Source organism: Salvelinus namaycush, chromosome 28, assembly GCF_016432855.1.
Source record: "Salvelinus namaycush isolate Seneca chromosome 28, SaNama_1.0, whole genome shotgun sequence".
Lineage (NCBI taxonomy): Eukaryota > Metazoa > Chordata > Actinopteri > Salmoniformes > Salmonidae > Salvelinus > Salvelinus namaycush.
Window position 1 is genome coordinate 10,740,847 of NC_052334.1, and position 21,825 is coordinate 10,762,671.

Below are 21,825 nucleotides of genomic sequence, written 5' to 3' on the forward strand. Positions count from 1 at the left end.
AGGGATTGTGTTCCTTCAGCCAGGGGTAACCAAGAACCAGAGGAACATGGGGCGAGGACAAAATGAAGAAAGAGAAACTCTGAATGATTTCCCGACACCAACATCTTAACCGGTTCAGTCCTCATAGTGATCCGTGCCAGACTACTGCCGTTCAGAGTGGTTGCTTCAATGGCTTCCGGCAATTGCTCCTTGGAAAGCCCCAGCTGTTCCACCAAGTCGGCATCCATAAAGTTGCCATCGGCACCTGAATCGATAAAAGCGTTCAGGTCAAAACTCTGATCCTTATTCATAAGGGTCGCAGGAAAACGGGGTCTGACAAGATCCTTGAGAGATTGAAACTGGCTCGCTAAAATTCCTCCCAAATTTAGCGAGCCGGGCAGTTTAACGGGCGCTGTGGACAAGCGGAGTTGTAATGTCCCGATCTACCACAGTAGAAAGAGCTATTGGTCTCACGTCTACGTTGGCGCTCCTCCTTAGTTAGCCCGTGTCGCCCCACTTGCATTGGTTCAGAATCTGGTGGCAAGACTCCTCCACTAATCCCGTGTGGAGAATAACGATCAATACGTCCTGGTCCACCTCCTGAACCGAATGGTAACCGAGTTACAGATTGATTGGATAGACCCCACTGCTTCTCCCTCCTTCTCTCTCGGACTCTATTATCAACCCGAATAGATAAAGCGACCAAGCTGTCTAAGTCACTAGGCTCTGGATAAGAAATCAGCTCATCCTTAAGTTCATCTGACAACCCCTTGTAAAAAACCGCTTGTAGTGACTCCTCATTCCAACCACTCTCCACAGCCAATGTCCTGAACTCAATCATAAAATCTGCCACACTGCGATCTCCTTGGCGAAGAGAGAACAAACGTTTAGCTGCGTCCTTACCTCGGACTGGATGATCAAAAAGCTTCCTCATCTCTCCCGTGAACTCCTGATATGAAGCCGTGCAGGTTCCCTGTCGTTCCCAAACGGCTGAAGCCCATTCCAGAGCTCTTCCACGCAACAGTTCAATAACCAAGGCTATCCTAGCCTTGTCAGTGGCGTAAGAATGGGGCTGTAGATCAAACACTAACCCACACTGCATAAGAAACGAACGGCATTTTCCCAAATCCCCTTCATATTTATCAGGCGTCGGTACCTTGGGTTCACGAAATGGAACCGCTTCAGACACGGCAGGTGAGATGGGTGAAACCGGTGGTGAATGAATCACCTGCAAACTGAGCTGATCCTGGACTTGTGTCAAGCTAGCAGATAAATTCTGGATCGAACTCGCTATCTCCTGTAGCGCCGTATTGTGTTGTCCCAATTTCTTCTCCTGCAGGGTAATGGCATGGCAAACGGAGTCCAGGTCCGCTGGGTTCATTACTGGCCGGATCGTTCTGTCACGATCTTTCAAGATCGAACCCAGAAGCAGACCAGGACAAGGAGCGTAGGAAGAAGGTGAGTATTTATTTACAGTGAAATGTGAAAAGGTAGATATATCCAGATGGCGTAGCGGGCAGCGGTGGTGAGTAGATGAGAGGAAATAGGTGAATCCAATGTAGTAGCAGAATCCTCTGTCCACCAGGCGGGAATGGAGTGAATGATCCAGGTGAGTAACTGAAGACAAAACAAACGGAGGTAAGTTCAAGGCAAACAATACGTAAATGAAAACAACAAAACAAATTCTATCCAACTGGAGTCTGGTACTCAGGCACAACATACTGTTCATGGCTAACGATCCGGCAGGGAATGGAAGTCAGGTCAGAGCTTTTGAAGGGTAGAGATGATGATCAGGACAGGTGTGCAGATTACTGACGGGAAACAGGTGCGGGTGAAATCAATCTCCCAATGAGCTAATTCGCCCGGCAACCAGACAGGGTGCGTTCCAGGACACCTGAAACACACTCCAGGACAGACACACAGGCAAACCCAGACTCAGGAAGCGGGATTCGTGACACCTATATAGAAAAAGGAAAGGTTATCTAAAAAGAGATATACACACCGGTAATTCCTCTAGTTATATAACCCCTTTCATTAAGAAACAAGCAGCAGTGTCTTAAGGGAATCCCCTATCATGGTAGTTTTTGAATGAATATTTTACTGAAAGCTCCTCTTTGATATTCACAGTTGTATACAGTAGTTGCTCTGCAGTCTGCACAGTACATAATGCAGCAGCTATGTGATGAAACCAAACCAAGGACCTGATTTAAATGCAAAGCAACATAAATCAACAGGAGGGATGTATTGAGGGTGGGTGAACCCAGCATCCATCCATCCATCCATCCAACACATTTATTTAATCTCTTACTTTCAAAGCAGATTCTGTACTCTCTGTTCCTTCCGACTGTTGTGAGGTGCGTAGGAGGTGGTGCCAGTCAGGCAGTCAAACAGGTCTGTGTCCCAAATGGCACCCCATTCCATACACAGAGTGCCCATAGGGACTATATAGGGAATAGAGTGCCATTTTGGACACATCAGGACATCTGGAAGCATTCTGATACCCAGGGAGGAAGATTCCCGCCCTCCTCTTCTTCTTCACAGCCTCTAATTGGCTAGCAATGAGGCAGAACTTTGCAGAGGCGCTAGCTGCTGACAAGATCGCCCTCAATCACACTTTATTTTGTTCATTAGTGGTAAGTGCTTTCTGATGGAGGACTGTTTGTCATGGTGTTGGACTTTGATGTTATTCTTTTATCTATCACACTGACTTCAGTGAAGGGAAAATGTTGCTTAAAAAGGATGTCAATATTGGATCGGATACTTTTCTCTTAGGCGGGGATTTAATCCAAACAAGCGCGATCGGATTCGATCCCGGTCTTAGTCTATTATACTTGCTTCTGGCACACTTTCCACACGTTCCACACTTTCCTAAGAGATGTTTATATGTTTATATCCACCATGCTGATGCAGAGTTGTATGGTAAGCTCTGACATTACTGCTTGTTCCTTTAAATTAATAATTATCACATGAGCAGTGGGTGGATTTACCCTGCAAAGATACACTAAACTCCTACAAGAACAGCCTTTATCAATACACATCTAGTATTTACAGATCTGTGTCATTACACATCTAGTATTTACAGATCTGTGTCATTACGCATCTAGTATTTACAGATCTGTGTCATTACGCATCTAGTATTTACAGATCTGTGTCATTGCACATCTAATATTTACAGATCTGTGTTCAATAAAAGCACTGAGTGCTAATTGCCTCTTAATGATAATTGTTCCGTCCCACTGTGCTGTCCCCCCTCTGTGTGACACTCTGAGATGGTATAAAAGAGATGGGACAGAATGTTAAACAGGACAATGATATCCCAGTGAAAGGCTTTCTCTACCATATAGTTGAATCTCAGTTGGTTGCTTCTCAGCTGGCTCCACCACTCTTTGCATGGCAAGCAAATGAGAGCGGCCTCACTGCTCTCACGGAGTCTGTGTTTGTCTAAAGCCAGCGCCAACACACTGAGCCAAAAGAGAGGGAAAGGGGGTATATAGAATATATACAGTACCAGTCAAAAGTTTGGACACACCTACTCGTTCAAGGATTTTTCTTATTTTTTTTATTACTATTTTCTACATTGTAGAGTAATAGTGAAGACATCTAAACTATGAAATAACACATATGGAATCATGTAGTAACCAAAAAAGTGTTAAACAAATCCAAATATATATTACACTTGAGATTCTTCAAAGTAGCCACCCTTTGCCTTGATGACAGCTTTGCACACCCTTGAATGAATAGGTGTGTCAAAACTTTTGACTGGTACTGTATGTCTGGCTGCCAAGAGTCTAGGACCGAAATGTCCCGCTTTGTTTTGAAACTTTGTATCAATAAATATTTTTCTTTTTATTAAATGGAGAGTGTCGCATCTCAACTTCTGATGTATCATTCGATTATTTAAGGGAGCACCTCTTCTCCAGTTGTTCGAACACAAAACCCCTTTTTGCCTTGCCAACTACATATCTAATTTATTTATATGATAATATAGGATTATTACATTACAATCATGACATTTCCTCTGCCGCTGCAAACATTGAGGCTGCAGTTTCTCCTCGATATTGGGTTAACCTGATAAATCCTAACAATAGTGTAACGGTCGTCGTAATCCTCCTCCTCGGATGAGGAGGAGAGGCGAGAAGGATCAGACCAATATGCGGAGTGGTTTGTGTCCATGATTATTTATTAATAAAAATAACCGGAACACTAATGAAACAAAATGACAACAGAGAAACGAACCGACAAACAGTCCCGTGTGGCACGAATACAGACACGAGATACAAACACCCACAAAACACACGTGAATCCCAGGCTGCCTAAGTATGATTCTCAATCAGGGACAACGATTGACAGCTGTCTCTGATTGAGAATCATACCCGGCCGACCACAAACAACCCAACATAGAAAATAACACCTCGACAACCCATCCCAACTCACGCCCTGACCAACTAAATAAACACAAGAAAAAGGAAAAACAGGTCAGGAACGTGACATAACCCCCCCCTTAAGGTGCGAACTCCGGGCACACCAGCATAAAGTCTAGGGGAGGGTCTGGGTGGGCGTCTGTCCACGGTGGCGGCTCCGGCGCTGGTCGTGGTCCCCACCCCACTACAGTCAAACCCCGCTTCCTTGGCCTCCTCCCAATGGCCACCCTCCATGTCAATCCCACTCTACCAAAGGGCAGCACCGGACCGAGGGGCAGCACCGGACCGAGGGGCAGCACCGGACCGAGGGGCAGCACCGGACCGAGGGGCAGCACCGGACCGAGGGGCGAATCCTGGCTGGCTGGCTCTGGCGGATCCTGGCTGGCTGGCTCTGGCGGATCCTGGCTGGCTGGCTCTGGCGGATCCTGGCTGGCTGGCTCTGGCGGATCCTGGCTGGCTGGCTCTGGCGGATCCTGGCTGGCTGGCCCTGGCGGATCCTGGCTGGCTGGCCCTGGCGGATCCTGGCTGGCTGGCCCTGGCGGATCCTGGCTGGCTGGCCCTGGCGGATCCTGGCTGGCCCTGGCGGATCCTGGCTGGCTGGCCCTGGCGGATCCTGGCTGGCTGGCTCTGGCGGATCCTGGCTGGCTGACTCTGGCAGCTCCTGACTGGCTGGCTCAGGCAGCTCCTGACTGGCTGGCTCAGGCAACTCCTGGCTGGACGGCTCTGGCTGGTCCTGGCTGGACGGCTCTGGCTGGTCCTGGCTGGACGGCTCTGGCTGGTCCTGGGTGGACGGCTCTGGCTGGTCCTGGCTGGACGGCTCTGAAGAGGCTCAGTACAGACGGACAGCGCTGGGCAGGCAGACAGTTCAAACAGCGCTGGGGAAGGCAGGCAGTTCAGACAGCGCTGGGAAGGCAGGCAGTTCAGACAGCGCTGGGAAGGCAGGCAGTTCAGACACTGGCTGCGCTGGAGAGGAGGAAGGCTCTGACAGCGCTGGACAGGTGGGAGCAGCTGGAGAGAGAACCCGGAGAGACAGCCTGGTGCGGGGGGCTGCCACCGGTGGACTGGTACGTGGAGGTGGCACCGGGTATACCGGACCGTGAAGGAGGACACGCGCTCTTGAGCACCGAGCCTCCCCAACCCTACCAGGTTGAATGGTCCCCGTAGCCCTGCCAGTGCGGCGAGGTGGAATAGCCCGCACTGGGCTATGCTGGCGAACCGGGGACACCATCTGTAAGGCTGGTGCCATGTATGCCGGCCCGAGGAGACGTACTGGAGGCCAGATATGTTGGGCCGGCTTCATGGCACCCGGCTCGATGCCCAACCTAGCCCTACCAGTGTGGCGAGGTGGAATAGCCCGCACTGGGCTAAGCACGCGTACTGGGGACACCGTGCGCTTTACCGCATAACACGGTGTCTGACCAGTACGACGCCCTCTCACTCCACGGTAAGCACGGGGAGTTGGCTCAGGTATCCTACCCGGCTTTGCCACACTCCTCGTGTGCCCCCCCCCAAGACATTTTTGGGTCTGACTCTCGGGCTCCCAACCGCGTCGCCGCGCTGCCTCCTCATACCAGCGCCTCTCTGCCTTCGCTGCCTCCAACTCCGCCTTGGGACGGCGATATTCCCCTGGCTGAGCCCAGGGTCCTTTGCCGTCCAGGATCTCCTCCCAAGTCCACGAGTCCTGTGTTTTCTTCCACTGCTGTTGCCGCCCTTCTCCACTCCGCTTGGTCCTTTGGTGGTGGGTGTTTCTGTAACGGTCGTCGTAATCCTCCTCCTCGGACGAGGAGGAGAGGCGAGAAGGATCAGACCAATATGCGGAGTGGTTTGTGTCCATGATTATTTATTAACAAAAATAACCGGAACACTAATGAAACAAAATGACAACAGAGAAACGAACCGACAAACAGTCCCGTGTGGCACGAATACAGACACGAGATACAAACACCCACAAAACACACGTGAATCCCAGGCTGCCTAAGTATGATTCTCAATCAGGGACAACGATTGACAGCTGTCTCTGATTGAGAATCATACCCGGCCGACCACAAACAACCCAACATAGAAAATAACACCTCGACAACCCACCCCAACTCACGCCCTGACCAACTAAATAAACACAAGAAAAAGGAAAAACAGGTTAGGAACGTGACAAATAGAAAGAGTATCCACGGTAACAGCAGTATTATCTGCCTCCAAAACTAACAATAGCCCGGATAAGATGAGGGTAGATAGAGTGCATAGAGAATTGCTTGTCAAACTGTACACGTTGACACATGGACATTCATAGTGAACAACAGTGAGCTTGAATTTGACATACCCGACAGACGAGAGGTACTGGTTCTCGGTTGCGAAACAAATGGCATACTATTCAATACATAATGCACTACTTGTGACCAGACTCCTATGGGCTCTGTTGAAAGTGTGCGCACTATATAGGGAATAGTGCACACACTTGGGATGCCTTAGTTCCACACAAAGAATGACCTCATCTTTAATGGCAGTGCAGCCAGAGATCTGGAATAATGTCACTGCTCTCAGGATGTGACATCAGGGCTTTGGGATACAGCATATATAGAAAATAGATGTCACGCTGGTATAAAGGATTTGGAGACAGGTGCACGAATACATAATAATAATACACCCAAAACAAACACGTATACAAAACACTGGGATGTACCCAAACCAAAGAGCGAGGGTAAACCTCGTAGAACGACATGGTACCCGTAATACACGCAGCACAAAACATGCAGCACAGAAGCTGAAACAACGCTAAGGTACTCACACGACCAACGGACATGGGAACAATAACCGACAAGGACAATGAGGAACAGAGGGTACATCTAAACTCAGCAAAAAAAGAAACATCCCTTTTTCAGGACCCTGTCTTTCAAAGATAATTCGTAAAAATCCAAATAACTTCACAGATCTTCATTGTAAAGGGTTTTAACACTGTTTCCAATGCTTGTTCAATGAACAATAAACAATTAATGAACATGCACCTGTGGATCGGTCATTAAGACACTAACAGCTTACAGACGGTGGGCAATTAAGGTCACAGTTATGAAATCTTAGGACACTAAAGAGGCCTTTCTACTGACTCTGAAAAACACCAAAAGAAAGATGCCCAGGGTCCCTGCTCATCTGCGTGAACGTGCCTTAGGCATGCTGCAAGAAGGCATGAGGACTGCAAATGTGGCAAGGGCAATAAATTGCAATGTCCGTACTGTGAGACGCCTAAGACAGCACTACAGGGAGACAGGTCGGACAGTTGATCGTCCTTGCAGTTGCAGACCACATGTAACAACACCTGCACAGGATCAGTACATCTGAACATCATAGGTACAGGATGGCAACAACAACTGCCCGAGTTACACCAGGAACGCACAATCCCTACATCAGTGCACAGACTGTCCGCAATAGGCTGAGAGAGGCTGGACTGAGGGCATGTAGGCCTGTTGTAAGGCAGGTCCTCACCAGACATCACCGGCAACAACGTCGCCTATGGGCACAAACCCACCATCGCTGGACTAGACAGGATTGGCAAAAAGTGCTCTTCACTGACGAGTCGCAGTTTTGTCTCACCAGGGGTGATGGTCGGATTCACGTTTATCGTCAAAGGAATGAGCGTTACACCGAGGCCTGTACTCTGGAGTGGGATTGATTTGGAGGTGGAAGGTCCGTCATGGTCTGGGGCGGTGTGTCACAGCATCATCGGACTGAGCTTGTTGTCATTGCAGGCAATCTCAACGCTGTGCGTTACAGGGAAGACATCCTCCTCCCTCATGTGGTACCCTTCCTGCAGGCTCATCCTGACATGACCCTCCAGCATGACAATGCCACCAGCCGTACTGCTCATTCTGTGCATGATTTCCTGCAAGACAGGAATGTCAGTGTTCTGCCATGGCCAGCAAAGAGCCCAGATCTCAATCCCATTGAGCACGTCTGGGACCTGTTGGGTCGGAGGGTGAGGGCCATTCCCCCCAGAAATGTCCAGGAACTTGCAGGTGCCTTGTTGGAAGAGTGGGGTAACATCTCACAACAAGAACTGGCAAATCTGGTGCAGTCCATGAGGAGGAGATGCACTGCAGTACTTAATGCAGCTGGAGGCCACACCAGATACTGACTGTTCATTTTGATTTTGACCCCCCCTTTGTTCAGGGACACATTATTCCATTTCTGTTAGTCACATGTGTGTGGAACTTGTTCAGTTTATGTCTCAGTTGTTGAATCTTGTTATGTTCATACAAATATGTACACATGTTACGTTTGCTGAAAATAAACGCAGTTGATAGTGAGAGGACGTTTCTTTTTTTGCTGCGTTTATAACATACTAATCAGGGGAAATGGGAACCAGGTGTGTGTAATCAGACAAGACAGTCCGGGGTTGATGATAATAAATCCAGTTCAGTGAAGCCTAGAAAGCCGGTGACGTCGACCTCCGGAACTGGTGAACAGAATGAGCAGCAGTACCGGGGGGATCCGTGACAATAGAGTATGTATTCACTGTGATCTGACCATCTGAGAAGGAGAGAGGGAAAACCAGAACAGCACTGAACTAAACTAGTGCTTGTCTTTGGATTAAGGTCAGGGTAATTCAGAGCTAGATATCTTATCACACAGACAGTATGATCCCCTCCGCCTTCCCATACTAGAATGGGGACTGTTGTAAAGACAGTATGACCCCTTCCGCCTTCCCATACTAGAATGGGGACTGTTGTAAAGACAGTATGACCCCTTCCGCCTTCCCATACTAGAATGGGGACTGTTGTAAAGACAGTATGATCCCCTCCGCCTTCCCATACTAGAATGGGGACTGTTGTACAGACAGTATGACCCCCTCCGCCTTCCCATACTAGAATGGGGACTGTTGTAAAGACAGTAGGACCCCCTCCACCTTCCCATACTAGAATGGGGACTGTTGTAAAGACAGTAGGACCCCCTCCGCCTTCCCATACTAGAATGGGGACTGTTGTAAAGACAGTATGACCCCTTCCGCCTTCCCATACTAGAATGGGGACTGTTGTAAAGACAGTATGACCCCTTCCGCCTTCCCATACTAGAATGGGGACTGTTGTAAAGACAGTATGACCCCCTCCGCCTTCCCATACTAGAATGGGGACTGTTGTAAAGACAGTATGACCCCTTCCGCCTTCCCATACTAGAATGGGGACTGTTGTAAAGACAGTATGACCCCCTCCGCCTTCCCATACTAGAATGGGGACTGTTGTAAAGACAGTATGACCCCTTCCGCCTTCCCATACTAGAATGGGGACTGTTGTAAAGACAGTATGACCCCCTCCGCCTTCCCATACTAGAATGGGGACTGTTGTAAAGACAGTATGACCCCCTCCGCCTTCCCATACTAGAATGGGGACTGTTGTAAAGACAATATGACCCCCTCCGCCTTCCCATACTAGAATGGGGACTGTTGTAAAGACAGTAGGAATCAGTAGGAATCTGAGTCAGACATATCACTTTGACACAGAGAGAGAGAGAGACCGTGAGAGACCGTGAGAGACAGTGAGAGAGGGAGACCGTGAGATACCGTGAGAGAGGGAGACCGTGAGATACCGTGAGAGAGACCGTGAGATACCGTGAGAGAGAGACCGTGAGAGACCGTGAGAGACCGTGAGAGACCGTGAGAGACAGTGAGAGAGGGAGACCGTGAGATACCGTGAGAGAGAGAGACCGTGAGATACCGTGAGAGACTGTGAGAGAGGGAGACCGTGAGATACCGTGAGAGACAGCGAGAGAGGGAGACCGTGAGATACCGTGAGAGAGACCGTGAGATACCGTGAGAGACCGTGAGAGAGAGAGACCGTGAGAGACTGTGAGAGAGGGAGACCGTGAGATACCGTGAGAGACCGTGAGATACCGTGAGGGAGAGACCGTGAGAGACCGTGAGAGAGACCGTGAGATACCGTGAGAGAGAAACCGTGAGAGACCGTGAGATACCGTGAGAGAGCCACACACACACACACACACACACACACACACACACACACACACACACACACACACACACACACACACACACACACACACACACACACACTCTAACAGACTGAGGTATCCGAGTGGGTCCAGAAGCAGCGTGACATAATATTTCATAATACCGCCAAACACAAATGCTACAGTAAGGCTCTCTGCAGAGGACCTTCCTTTTTGGCCCAGAGTATGTTATTCCAAGAGCGGAGCAGTAATTTGGATCATGTACCTAGACAATTAGATCAACAGTGAGTTATGGATGGCCATGGTTATTAAAGTTTCAGTGTGTTTTATTTCACTAGCCTGTCATGACATGGGTATTTTCTCACAGTGGCTAATTGACACAAATCACTGCCCTCATCAGAGAGGAGGTGTACGTAATGTACTGTGTATTACTGTGAATAACACAGTGTATCACAGTGTCACACAAGCAACTAAACAAGTATCAATTACAGCACTTTATCTATGAGCTCATCATGTTCTTAGGCTATGAGCTCATCATGTTCTTAGGCTATGAGCTCATCATGTTCTTAGGCTATGAGCTCAACATGTTCTTAGGCTATGAGCTCATCATGTTCTTAGGCTATGAGCTCATCATGTTCTTAGGCTATGAGCTCATCATGTTCTTAGGCTATGAGCTCATCATGTTCTTAGGCTATGAGCTCATCATGTTCTTAGGCTATGAGCTCATCATGTTCTTAGGCTATGAGCTCATCATGTTCTTAGGCTATGAGCTCATCATGTTCTTAGGCTATGAGCTCAACATGTTCTTAGGCTATGAGCTCATCATGTTCTTAGGCTATGAGCTCATCATGTTCTTAGGCTATGAGCTCATCATGTTCTTAGGCTATGAGCTCATCATGTTCTTAGGCTATGAGCTCATCATGTTCTTAGGCTATGAGCTCATCATGTTCTTAGGCTATGAGCTCATCATGTTCTTAGGCTATGAGCTCGACATGTTCTTAGGCTATGAGCTCATCATGTTCTTAGGCTATGAGCTCATCATGTTCTTAGGCTATGAGCTCATCATGTTCTTAGGCTATGAGCTCGACATGTTCTTAGGCTATGAACTCATCATGTTCTTAGGCTATGAGCTCATCATGTTCTTAGGCTATGAGCTTATCATGTTCTTAGGCTATGAGCAAAGAGGATACAATAGAATAGAACAGTCTGATAGAATGTAAACATCAGTTTATGATGATTAATAGTCTTATTCGCTTAGTGTGACACGACAAACATAAATACATGAAGAGCTCAGTGTTAATTACTAAGCTTTCTTATGTAATCTCCTGGGGGTTCTTTCCTCCTGCCTGCGACTGATTCTCTTTCCCAGAGCAAGAGCAGGAGCCTGCTTTTACTGCAGTGTGGCTGTGTGTGTGTGTGACTGTGTGTATGTGTCTCCCTCGCCTTCTGTTTCTGCATGTCTCTGTCTGAAAGTGTGTGTGTTGTGTCTCTGAGTGTGTGTGTGTGTGTGTGTGTGTGTGTGTGTGTGTGTGTGTGTGTGTGTGTGTATAGTGCATGTCTTTATAATGAAGGGGCCATTTCCCAGCGTTCCACCTCTCCCAGTGCCAGCAACCAGACGGAAACCAGCCAACAACCAGCCAGCAACCTTAAAGACACAAAGAGCCTGTCTGGTTTGGGCCAGGGGCTGGGGCTGGTCTGGGGCTTGGCGACAGCTTTGAGCACTCAGCTGTGACAGAGAGGGAGAGAGTGAGAGAGAGTAGAGAGAGTGTGTGGGGGGAGCAGAGGCTTAGAGTGAGTCCTACTCAGGGTCCAGTGATAGCAGCAGAAAGAACCGTGTCTAAAATCCGGATGAAACTTTGTTTGGAGATTAGGACCAGCAGTACTCTGGGTCAGCTGCTTATGTTTGGCTCAATGCGGTGAAGTCGTGAAGGAGCTCTTACATGTGTGAACAAATGCCTAATTTACAACAAACTCACACCAGAGGAAGGAAGAGATCACCCCATGTGAGAATTGCATGGTGGCTGGCCAGGGAAAATGAGGTTGTCATGACATAAATGGTATTTAGAGAATGAAAAAGGATGATTTCATTGGCTGCTGGCAATTTTTGGTTTGTTGAAACTAGTGCACTATATAGGGAATTGGGTGCCATTTGGGACGCACTGTAGTCTGGTAGTAGAGGCTGTTGTCTTACATGAGTCGTCAGTATTGATGCTGCTAGTCTCTTCTCTTTATTCCCATATTTTATCCACAGCCACCATGTTCACTTCTTCCTCTGTGTTTCTGTTGTTTTTCTGTTTCAGTTGAAAGAGAAGTCGTTCAGAAGAGGACGTTCACACGATGGATGAATCTGCATTTGGAGAAGGTAAGTCAGTCTACAGATCAGGATTTGGATCAATTCCATTTCAATTGAAACTGAAATTTCCTACAATGCTTCTTTATGAGAAATAATTGGAATTGGAATTTCCTGAATTGACTGAATTGAAATGGAATTGACCCCAACCCTGCTACACGTAAAATAACCCTAGGTTCAGGAAATAGTCTGCGTACTCCGGTTTGGGGTGAGATCAGCTTCATTTTAGGGATTTCTCTTTCAACAACAACAAAATCCCTAGAATGAAGTATATCTCACCACAAACTGGAGTACGCAGACTATTTCCTGAACCTAGGGTTATTTTACGTGTCAGAAGCAGCTCATTTGTATTTTCCTGCCTTCTCTCTGACAACACTTTGAGTCTATCCCTCACACAAACAAATAGTTGTTGCCTCTCCCTCTGCCGTATAAATGATAGATGGATGCAGAGGAACTGATAGTGCAGAGAGAGACAACATAACAAATTAATTAGTCAGTAAATGCTAATCTGATAGAACGTGTAGATGCTATCTGTCTATAATAGAGTGGATTTACTTCCCCCTAATGCTGTACAGGTGGTACTGTGGCTGCATCTCAAAATGGCAGCCTTTTCCTTATATAGGGCCCATAGGGCTCTGGTCAAAAGTAGGGCACTATAAAGGGAATAGGGTGACATCAGTCATCAGTCATCATACATCAGACATCAGTCATCATACATCAGTCATCAGACATCAGTCATCATACATCAGACGTCAGACATCAGTCATCATAAATCAGACATCAGTCATCACTCATCATACATCAGACGTCAGACATCAGTCATCATAAATCAGACGTCAGACATTAGTCATCACTCATCAGACATCAGTCATCATAAATCAGACGTCAGACATTAGTCATCACTCATCAGACATCAGTCATCATACATCAGACATCAGTCATCATACATCAGACGTCAGACATCAGTCATCATAAATCAGACGTCAGACATCAGTCATCACTCATTATACATCAGACGTCAGACATCAGTCATCATAAATCAGACGTCAGACATCAGTCATCACTCATCAGACATCAGTCATCAGACATCAGTCATCATAAATCAGACGTCAGACATTAGTCATCACTCATCAGACATCAGTCATCATACATCAGTCATCAGACATCAGTCATCATTCATCAGACGTCAGACATCAGTCATCATAAATCAGATGTCAGACATCAGTCATCACTCATTATACATCAGACGTCAGACATCAGTCATCATAAATCAGACGTCAGACATTAGTCATCACTCATCAGACATCAGTCATCAGACATCAGTCATCAGACATCAGTCATCAGACATCAGTCATCATACATCAGACATCAGCCATCAGACATCAGACATCACTCATCAGACATCAGTCATCATACATCAGTCATCAGACATCAGTCATCATTCATCAGACGTCAGACATCAGTCATCATAAATCAGATGTCAGACATCAGTCATCACTCATTATACATCAGACGTCAGACATCAGTCATCACTCATTATACATCAGTCATCATACATCAGACATCAGCCATTAGACATCAGACATCACTCATCAGACATCACTCATCATACATCAGTCATCAGACATCAGTCATCATTCATCAGACGTCAGACATCAGTCATCATTCATCAGACGTCAGACATCAGTCATCATAAATCAGACATTAGTCATCACTCATCAGACATCAGTCATCAGACATCAGTCATCAGACATCAGTCATCATACATCAGACATCAGCCATCAGACATCAGCCATCAGTCATCATATATTAGACATCAGCCATCAGACATCAGTCATCATATATTAGACATCAGCCATCAGACATCAGTCATCATATATTAGACATCAGCCATCAGACATCAGCCATCAGACATCAGTCATCATATATTAGACATCAGACATCAGTCATCATATATTAGACATCAGCCATCAGACATCAGCCATCAGACATCAGACATCAGACAAACTCAATTTAGCTGTGGAGCATCATCAAAGGAAGACTGAAATGTGTTTACATTTTTACATCATCAGGGCTGTTGAAAGATGAACTCTCCTCTCCTCTCCTCAGTGCACTCCTCCGATGGAGGTGAATGACCTGTTCAGAGATATCCAGGATGGAAGGATACTCATGGCTCTGCTTGAGGAACTGTCTGGATGCAAGCTGGTGAGATTTCCCTTTTAAACAATATTACACCATCCACAGTGTATTCAAATGTTAGTGGTGGTTTGTTGATTCATGTGTATGCGTTCCAAATTGCACCCTATTCCCTATGGGCACTATGTAGGGAGGTAGTGCTAATTAATGTGGCTCAGTTGGTAGAGCATGGCACTTGCAACGCCAGGGTTGTGGGTTCGATTCCCACGGGGGGCCAGTACAAAAAAGTATGAATGTATGTACTTGTAAGTCGCTCTGGATAAGAGCGTCTGCTAAATGACTTAAATGTAAATGTAATGACTGGGGTTGTGTCACAAATGGCACCCTATTACCTATGTAGTACACTACTTTTGACCAAAGCCCTATGGGCCCTGGTTAAAAGTAGTGCACTATATAGGGAATAGGGTGCCATTTGTGAGGCAAGCCATGGATATGCTAGATGTGGAGAAGTCATGTGTTAAAGATTGTGTTTGAGTTTGTTATCCGTAGCTAACTAAGAACACACCTGTTGATCATTGTATGGTTAATGTCCTCCACCAGCTTCATGGATGGAAGCAGTCCTCACATCGTATCTTCAGACTGAACAACATCGCTAAGGTCCTTACCTTCCTGGAGGAGAGAAATGTGAGTATCACAGCCAATCACCTATGAATATCGCAGCCAATCACCTATGAATATCGCAGCCAATCACCTATGAATATCACAAGTACATTTTTGAAATCTTGCTTAAGGCACTAGCCACCAGGATTTCACAGAGATTTTTTGTGATATTTGTGGGCAATAATGCTTGATATTGCTGCGGCAATTCTGACATTTTGCATGGCAATATGAAATGGTTTTGTCCAATTTGTCGCGAAAATGCGCTGACGAGTTAAAAGGTTTCGGCGGTGATGGGTTAATTTTATGCGATAATATTGTGATGATTTTACTTTTTTTATGCAGAAACAGTGCGGTGATAGGTAAAATTTGCAGGCCCTCGCATAATATGCGGGAATTGTTGATTTTCCCAAAAAATGTGCAATTGCAGAATTGCGAAATCCTGAAAGGACTGACTAGCATACCACAACTGTCTAAACCTCCTGTTGATTGGTTGGATTGTTTACCTGGGTGTGTTTACCTGCACAGGTGAAGCTGGTCAGTATTGACGCTGCAGATGTTGCCGATGGCAACTCTTCCATCGTTCTTGGACTCATCTGGAATATCATCCTGTTTTTCCAGGTAAACTCTCTCTCTCTCTTTCCTTCTCTTTCTCTTGCTCGTCTTACCTCTGTCTTTCCACTGCTCGCTCTCTCGCTCTCTCTCTAGAAGATATTAAAATCATAAAATAAGGGCCTCCTCCTCCTCTGTCTCTCAGATCAAGGAGCTGACAGGGAACATTAAGAGTCAGTTCCCCTCGTCCTCTAGCCTCTCCTCGCTCCCCACCAGCTCAGACTCCGACACCTCCCACTCCAGCACGCCCTCCTTCGAGAGACCGCGCTCCATCGCCATGAGGGATCATGGGAAGCCCATCAAGACGCTCCTGCAGTGGGTCCAGAGACGAACCAGGAAGTGAGTGGTGATTGGACAGCAATCATATATCAAATTCATAAGATGATCTCACAAATTGGATAGTTTATTTGATTAGCCTGAAAAACCAGTACAGGCAACAGTAAATACAGTAATATACATACACACAAGTTTGAAAGTTTGATTGCAATGCAGTTTTGCCAGACATCGTTTAAGTGTTGTCAGTTGTTGCTGACTTGCAGAGTCCTGTCTGTCTGTCTGTCTGTCTGTCTGTCTGTCTGTCTGTCTGTCTGTCTGTCTGTCTGTCTGTCTGTCTGTCTGTCTGTCTGTCTGTCTGTCTGTCTGTCTGTCTGTCTGTCTGTCTGTCTGGCTGGCTGGCTGGCTGGCTGGCTGGCTGGCTGGCTGGCTGTCTGTCTGTCTGTCTGTCTGCGTGCGTGCGTGCGTGCGTGCGTGCGTCAGGTACGGTGTGGCGGTGCAGGACTTTGGGAAGAGCTGGACCAGTGGGCTGGCCTTCCTGGCTGTCATTAAGTCTATAGACCCCAGCCTGGTGGACATGAGGAGAGCTCTGCTGAGGACAGCCAGGGAGAACCTAGAGGAGGCCTTCAGGACAGCCCACTACAGCCTGGGCATACCCAGACTACTGGATCCAGAGGGTAAACTATTCAATTCAATTCCAACTCAGTTCAATTAAATAAGACGTTATTCATTTATTCATTGCCTGATCTGAGACCAGGCAAATATACTAGCCTGGTCTCAGATCAGTTTGTGCTGTATAGCCAACTCCTATGGCTGTTGTCATGCCAAACTGTTTGACATGACAGTGGTCATAGATAGCAGTTGACAAGACAGCACAAGCAGATCTGGATCCGGGCTACAATTATGCTGGACAAGCAGTGTACATTTTCCACTAGTCTGTTGTCCTTCTGTTATAATTCTCACTTTAATATTTGCATAGACATGACCATCAATCCTCCAGACGAGCAGTCCATCATGACCTATGTGTCCCAGTTCCTCGAGCACTTTCCTGGGATGGAGGAGGTGAGAGAGGCTGCATAGAGTGCCTAAGGGTCTGGCCAAAAGTAGTGCACCATATAGGGATATGTAGTATAAACAAACTACAGATGACTCTCTCTCTGTCTCTCTCTGTCTCTCTCCCTCTCTCTGTCTCTCCCTCTCTGTCCCTCTCTTGCTCTCTCTCTTGCTCTCTCTCTCTCTCTCTCTCTCTCTCTCTCTCTCTCCCTCTCTGTCCCTCTTTCGCTCGTTCTCTCTCGCTCTCTCAGCCCCAGGAAAATGCATCTGATGTGATACAGAGGAGTGTGTCGTCAGGCAGAATCAGCTGTCGTGTCAACGATTCCTCCCACGACCTGAGGAACGGCGTCCACCGGAGCCGGGACAGAGAGAGGCCCTACGTGGTCCGAAGAGACTGGGTCCGGCCCCCGCCCAAAATCTTAATCTCCTCCGTCTCCGAGGAGCTCAAGTCTCCCACTTCCCCGGTCGCGGTGGAGCGCTCCTGGGTCAACGAGGGCTCGTCGGTTGGGTCCACCCCCAGCCCTGTCTTCACTGTCTCCACCTCCAGCTCCCCGCAGCCCTCCTTCGTCGACTCGGTCATCGGCTCTGTGTCTTGCGACTCACCAATCAGTGACTCTGTCATCGGTTCACCAGACTCCTGTTGGGAGGGCCATCCAAACGAGGCAGTGACTCCAGACAGGTTCGTGGAGAGCCGTAGCGATGGGTCGCTATGCGACAGCGGGCTATCCTGGGACATGAGCATCCCTCCCTCTACCCCCCACGGGGTCACGCCCGACTTGGAGGAGCCGTTGCCCTCAGTTACGGGGCTGACAGGGAAACCCCAGGATGAGGAACAGGAAGTGATTCTGGAGCTGTTTGTTGACGAGGGAAACTACTCTCTAAACTCGTTGGTGAGCACACAGGACAGATCCAGAACACACCCAGAGAAAGAGGAGGATGGGGGGGAGAAAGAGGAGGATGGGGGGGAGAAAGAGGAGGAGGAGTATAACTACATTCTGGACCTGAGTGAGGACAAGGCAGCCAAGCAGGAGCCTGATCAAAGAGAAGGAAATAATAATAAGTACAGGTCAAGTACAGGTCAGAGTAACAGCGTTAACAAGGAGCAGGGATGGCCATCTTTAGAGCTCTCTGACGAGCCTCAGGAAACTGACTCCGACCAGAAGGGGGAGAGTGTGTGTGAGGGTGAGAGTGTGTGTGAGGTAGAGAGTGTGTGTGAGGGTGAGAGAGGAGGAGCTGTGTGTTCTCCACAACGTGAGAAAATCAGCCAATCAAAGCAGGGCTCTGACATCACACATCAGGTGACCCCCGACCTGCATGAAGAGCCCAATCAACGGGACAGTGTCCCGGAGACAACAGACAGGACAACAGAATGTGCCAAGAAGGAAACAGCGGAACCATCTAGAGATTCCAGGAAGGCTGGAAACCCTGAGGAAGAGTTAGCTAAGGAACGTTCTGATAAAGCAGAGGGTCAAAGTGATGTGACTGACAGAGTGGAGACGGAACACAGACAGACTACTTCTCTGTCAGAGAGGGACAGAGATGGGAAGTGGTCCCTGGAGGGGTCAGAGGAAAGGCACAAGCAGGTCACAGAAGAGTCTGAAACACAAGAGAAGATAACAGATTTTCAGAGCGGCCATGTAGAGTCACAGGAGAACACTACGACACAGGTTGATGATGTCACAGAGTCAACGCATCCACAACCGTATATGGAGATGGACCAGAGTCGGACCATCCTGGGGGGCCCCTCAGAACAATGTCTGGACCCGGTGGAGCAGAGCCATACTGGGACAACTCCTGCCTGCACAGATGGTGGGCAGAGTTCCACACTCCTAACAGAGGCCGGTAAGGAATGGACCCTGAGCCCAGAGATAGAAGCGGAGGCTGGGGATGAAGACCTGTGTGGGTCTGGAGGTGGCTTGGTTGAGAGGGCTGGAAAGTGTGAGAGAGCCTCTTGTGTTGGAGATGCTGACGTGAATGTAGTAGCTCCTGAGGAGAAGAGAGTCACAGAAAAGGAACATGACTGGGTGGATGGGTCTGGGACCACAGACAACACAGAGACAGTAGTGGAGGTCCCCCATCAATGCAAGCCAGTTTCCAGTATACCCCTTGACATGGTGTACTACCCCTACTATGTGGAGCCTAACCCTGGATCGGTCCTCACTGGGCTGGTTCCTCAGTCTCCTCTCTTTGACACAAACACCCAGAGCCAGGCTATACTGCATAGCCAGGAGGAGAGAGACTCAGAGAAGGACACAGGGGATCATACTGATGGCGGTCATAGTGAGACAGAGGCCTCTGCTGTTGAAGAGACAAGGGACAAAATGGCCGACACAGAACAGAGTGAAACCAAGCCTGTGAATATGACCCACACAGACACTGAGAGGAGGAGTGCTTTGGAGTCTGAAAGTGAACCAATGGACTTGTTCTATACAGACAGTGATGCTGACGAGAGTTCTAGATCGGCCGTTGAGGAGCCAATGACAGTGAGCGACACTCTGGAGCCAATGGATCTGTTCTACCCGGATACAGATGATTGTGGCCCTGTAGAGGAACCAGAGAACGACGTGGAGACCTCGCCGTGGTCCTCCTCCTTCAGCAAGTCAGTAGAGACCTGGCCCTCAACCTTCAGTGTGGCAGCTCTAAAACCAGCACCGTCCTCAGAACCAGAACCACTGCCAGAGACACACACAGACTCACACACACACAACACGCTGTATCAAGAGGAACTCTGTGAGGTGTCAACCACACAGGAGCAGGATAAGGTAATCCAGTGTTTATGGAAGGCAAGGACAGATCTGTGTGTGTGTGTCTGGGCATGCGTGTGTGTGTGTGTGTGTGTGTGTAGTGACCTGACCTTGTGTGTGTACATGGTGATCCAAGCAACATCAAAACGACGTGACATTTCTCACATACACAGAAGGTCAGGTCACTGTCTCCATGTAATTCCATTGTGATAATCTGTCTCAGATTCCCTATATGGTGAACTACTTCCATCCGAGACGCAGAAAGATTATGACGTATGGGGCCCGGGTCAAAAGTAGTCCACTATAAAGGGAACTGGATGCCATTTGGGATGCATCCCTGTGTCTGCACTTATTATCGTTATTACCATGTCATCTAGTTTTTCTGGGAGTTTGATAATGTATGTAGTGTTTGTTGCTGTATGTTCTGACCCAGATGTGAACCACCATGAATGATTGATAGGCCAGAGGAGCAGAGGAAGATAGATGGTGTATTTAGAGAGCGCTGCGCCGTGATAAACCCTCTGAATCTAGATCACACCGTCTGCATACCAAGCTCATATATTTATCAGTCATTTTGTACGCTTGGGCCAGTGAATCAATCATTAGAACGTGATCAATGAGTTAACGACTTATAGAGTAGTTAGGTGTTAGAGAATTAGTGATATGTTTATGCTACTCTACAAGGCTCCTTTATCCCAACACCATCCACATTACCAGGAGATTGAGGTGAGAGGGGGCTCTGGTGGATCAGACCCCCAGGAACTGTGCTCCATGCTGGGTGAGCAGACGGCGGGAGACGGTGCTGTGGTGGAGGTGGAGACCCACCATGGGCCTGCTGAGAGCAGTGATCTCACCATGACTGACAAGGAGAGGCCTGGCTCTGCTGCTGCTGCTGCCAGAGAAAGCAACGAGACCGTGAGGTAGGAGGCTATTCTTAGCCCCCCTGGTTCAGAAGAGGCTTTGTCCCAAATGGCACCCTATTCCCTCTTATAGTGCACTACTTTTGACCAAGGCTCTGCACAAAACTAGTGCACTATGATAAAAATACAGTAGGTTTAATTTGGGACACAGCCTGAGAAACTCAACAAAATTACAGCAGTGAAGGACATGACTGTTAGAGCAAATTGCCTTAAAAGTACTCTGGCTGGTCATAGAAATGAGTAGAGGCTCCAAGCAATTCAAGCAATGACTGATTCTGAAATGTTTTATAATAATACTCACGGGTCTTTTTCCTCTTGGCTTTAATGAGGGAAATGTACTGTATGTTACTTACTGCATGTCATTGCGCAAACAATATGTAACGGCGTTCCTCCTCCTCTTCATCCGAAGAGGAGGAGCAGGGATTGAACCAAACTGCAGCGTTGTATTTAGACATAATGAATTTATTTAAGTGTAGACGAAAAACACGAACTTCACTTGAATACTTACAAAATAACAAAACGAATGTAGACAAACCTGAACATACGAACTTACATAAAACACGAAGAACGCACAACAGGAAAAATGACTACATAAAACGATGAACGAACGAAACAGTCCCGTATGGTGCAACAAACACTGACACAGGAAACAACCACCCACAAACAAACAATGTGACACCACCTACCTTAATATGATTCTCAATCAGAGGAGATGAAAACCACCTGCC

The 21,825-nt window shown here is 47.6% G+C and overlaps 1 protein-coding gene across 1 annotated transcript; it reads left to right on the plus strand.

Annotated features, from left to right (window-relative positions):
• The first annotated feature begins 10,864 nt into the window (after positions 1 to 10,864).
• LOC120023038 (calmin-like) lies at positions 10,865 to 21,101 on the plus strand. The gene is made up of 11 exons (XM_038966987.1): positions 10,865 to 11,498; positions 12,653 to 12,714; positions 14,812 to 14,907; positions 15,439 to 15,522; positions 16,024 to 16,116; positions 16,253 to 16,446; positions 16,864 to 17,057; positions 17,360 to 17,442; positions 17,685 to 18,323; positions 18,732 to 20,195; positions 20,895 to 21,101. Exons 1-11 carry the CDS (start codon positions 10,865 to 10,867, stop codon positions 21,099 to 21,101), a joined length of 3,750 nt encoding a protein of 1,249 aa, XP_038822915.1.
• The last annotated feature ends 724 nt before the right edge of the window (positions 21,102 to 21,825 follow it).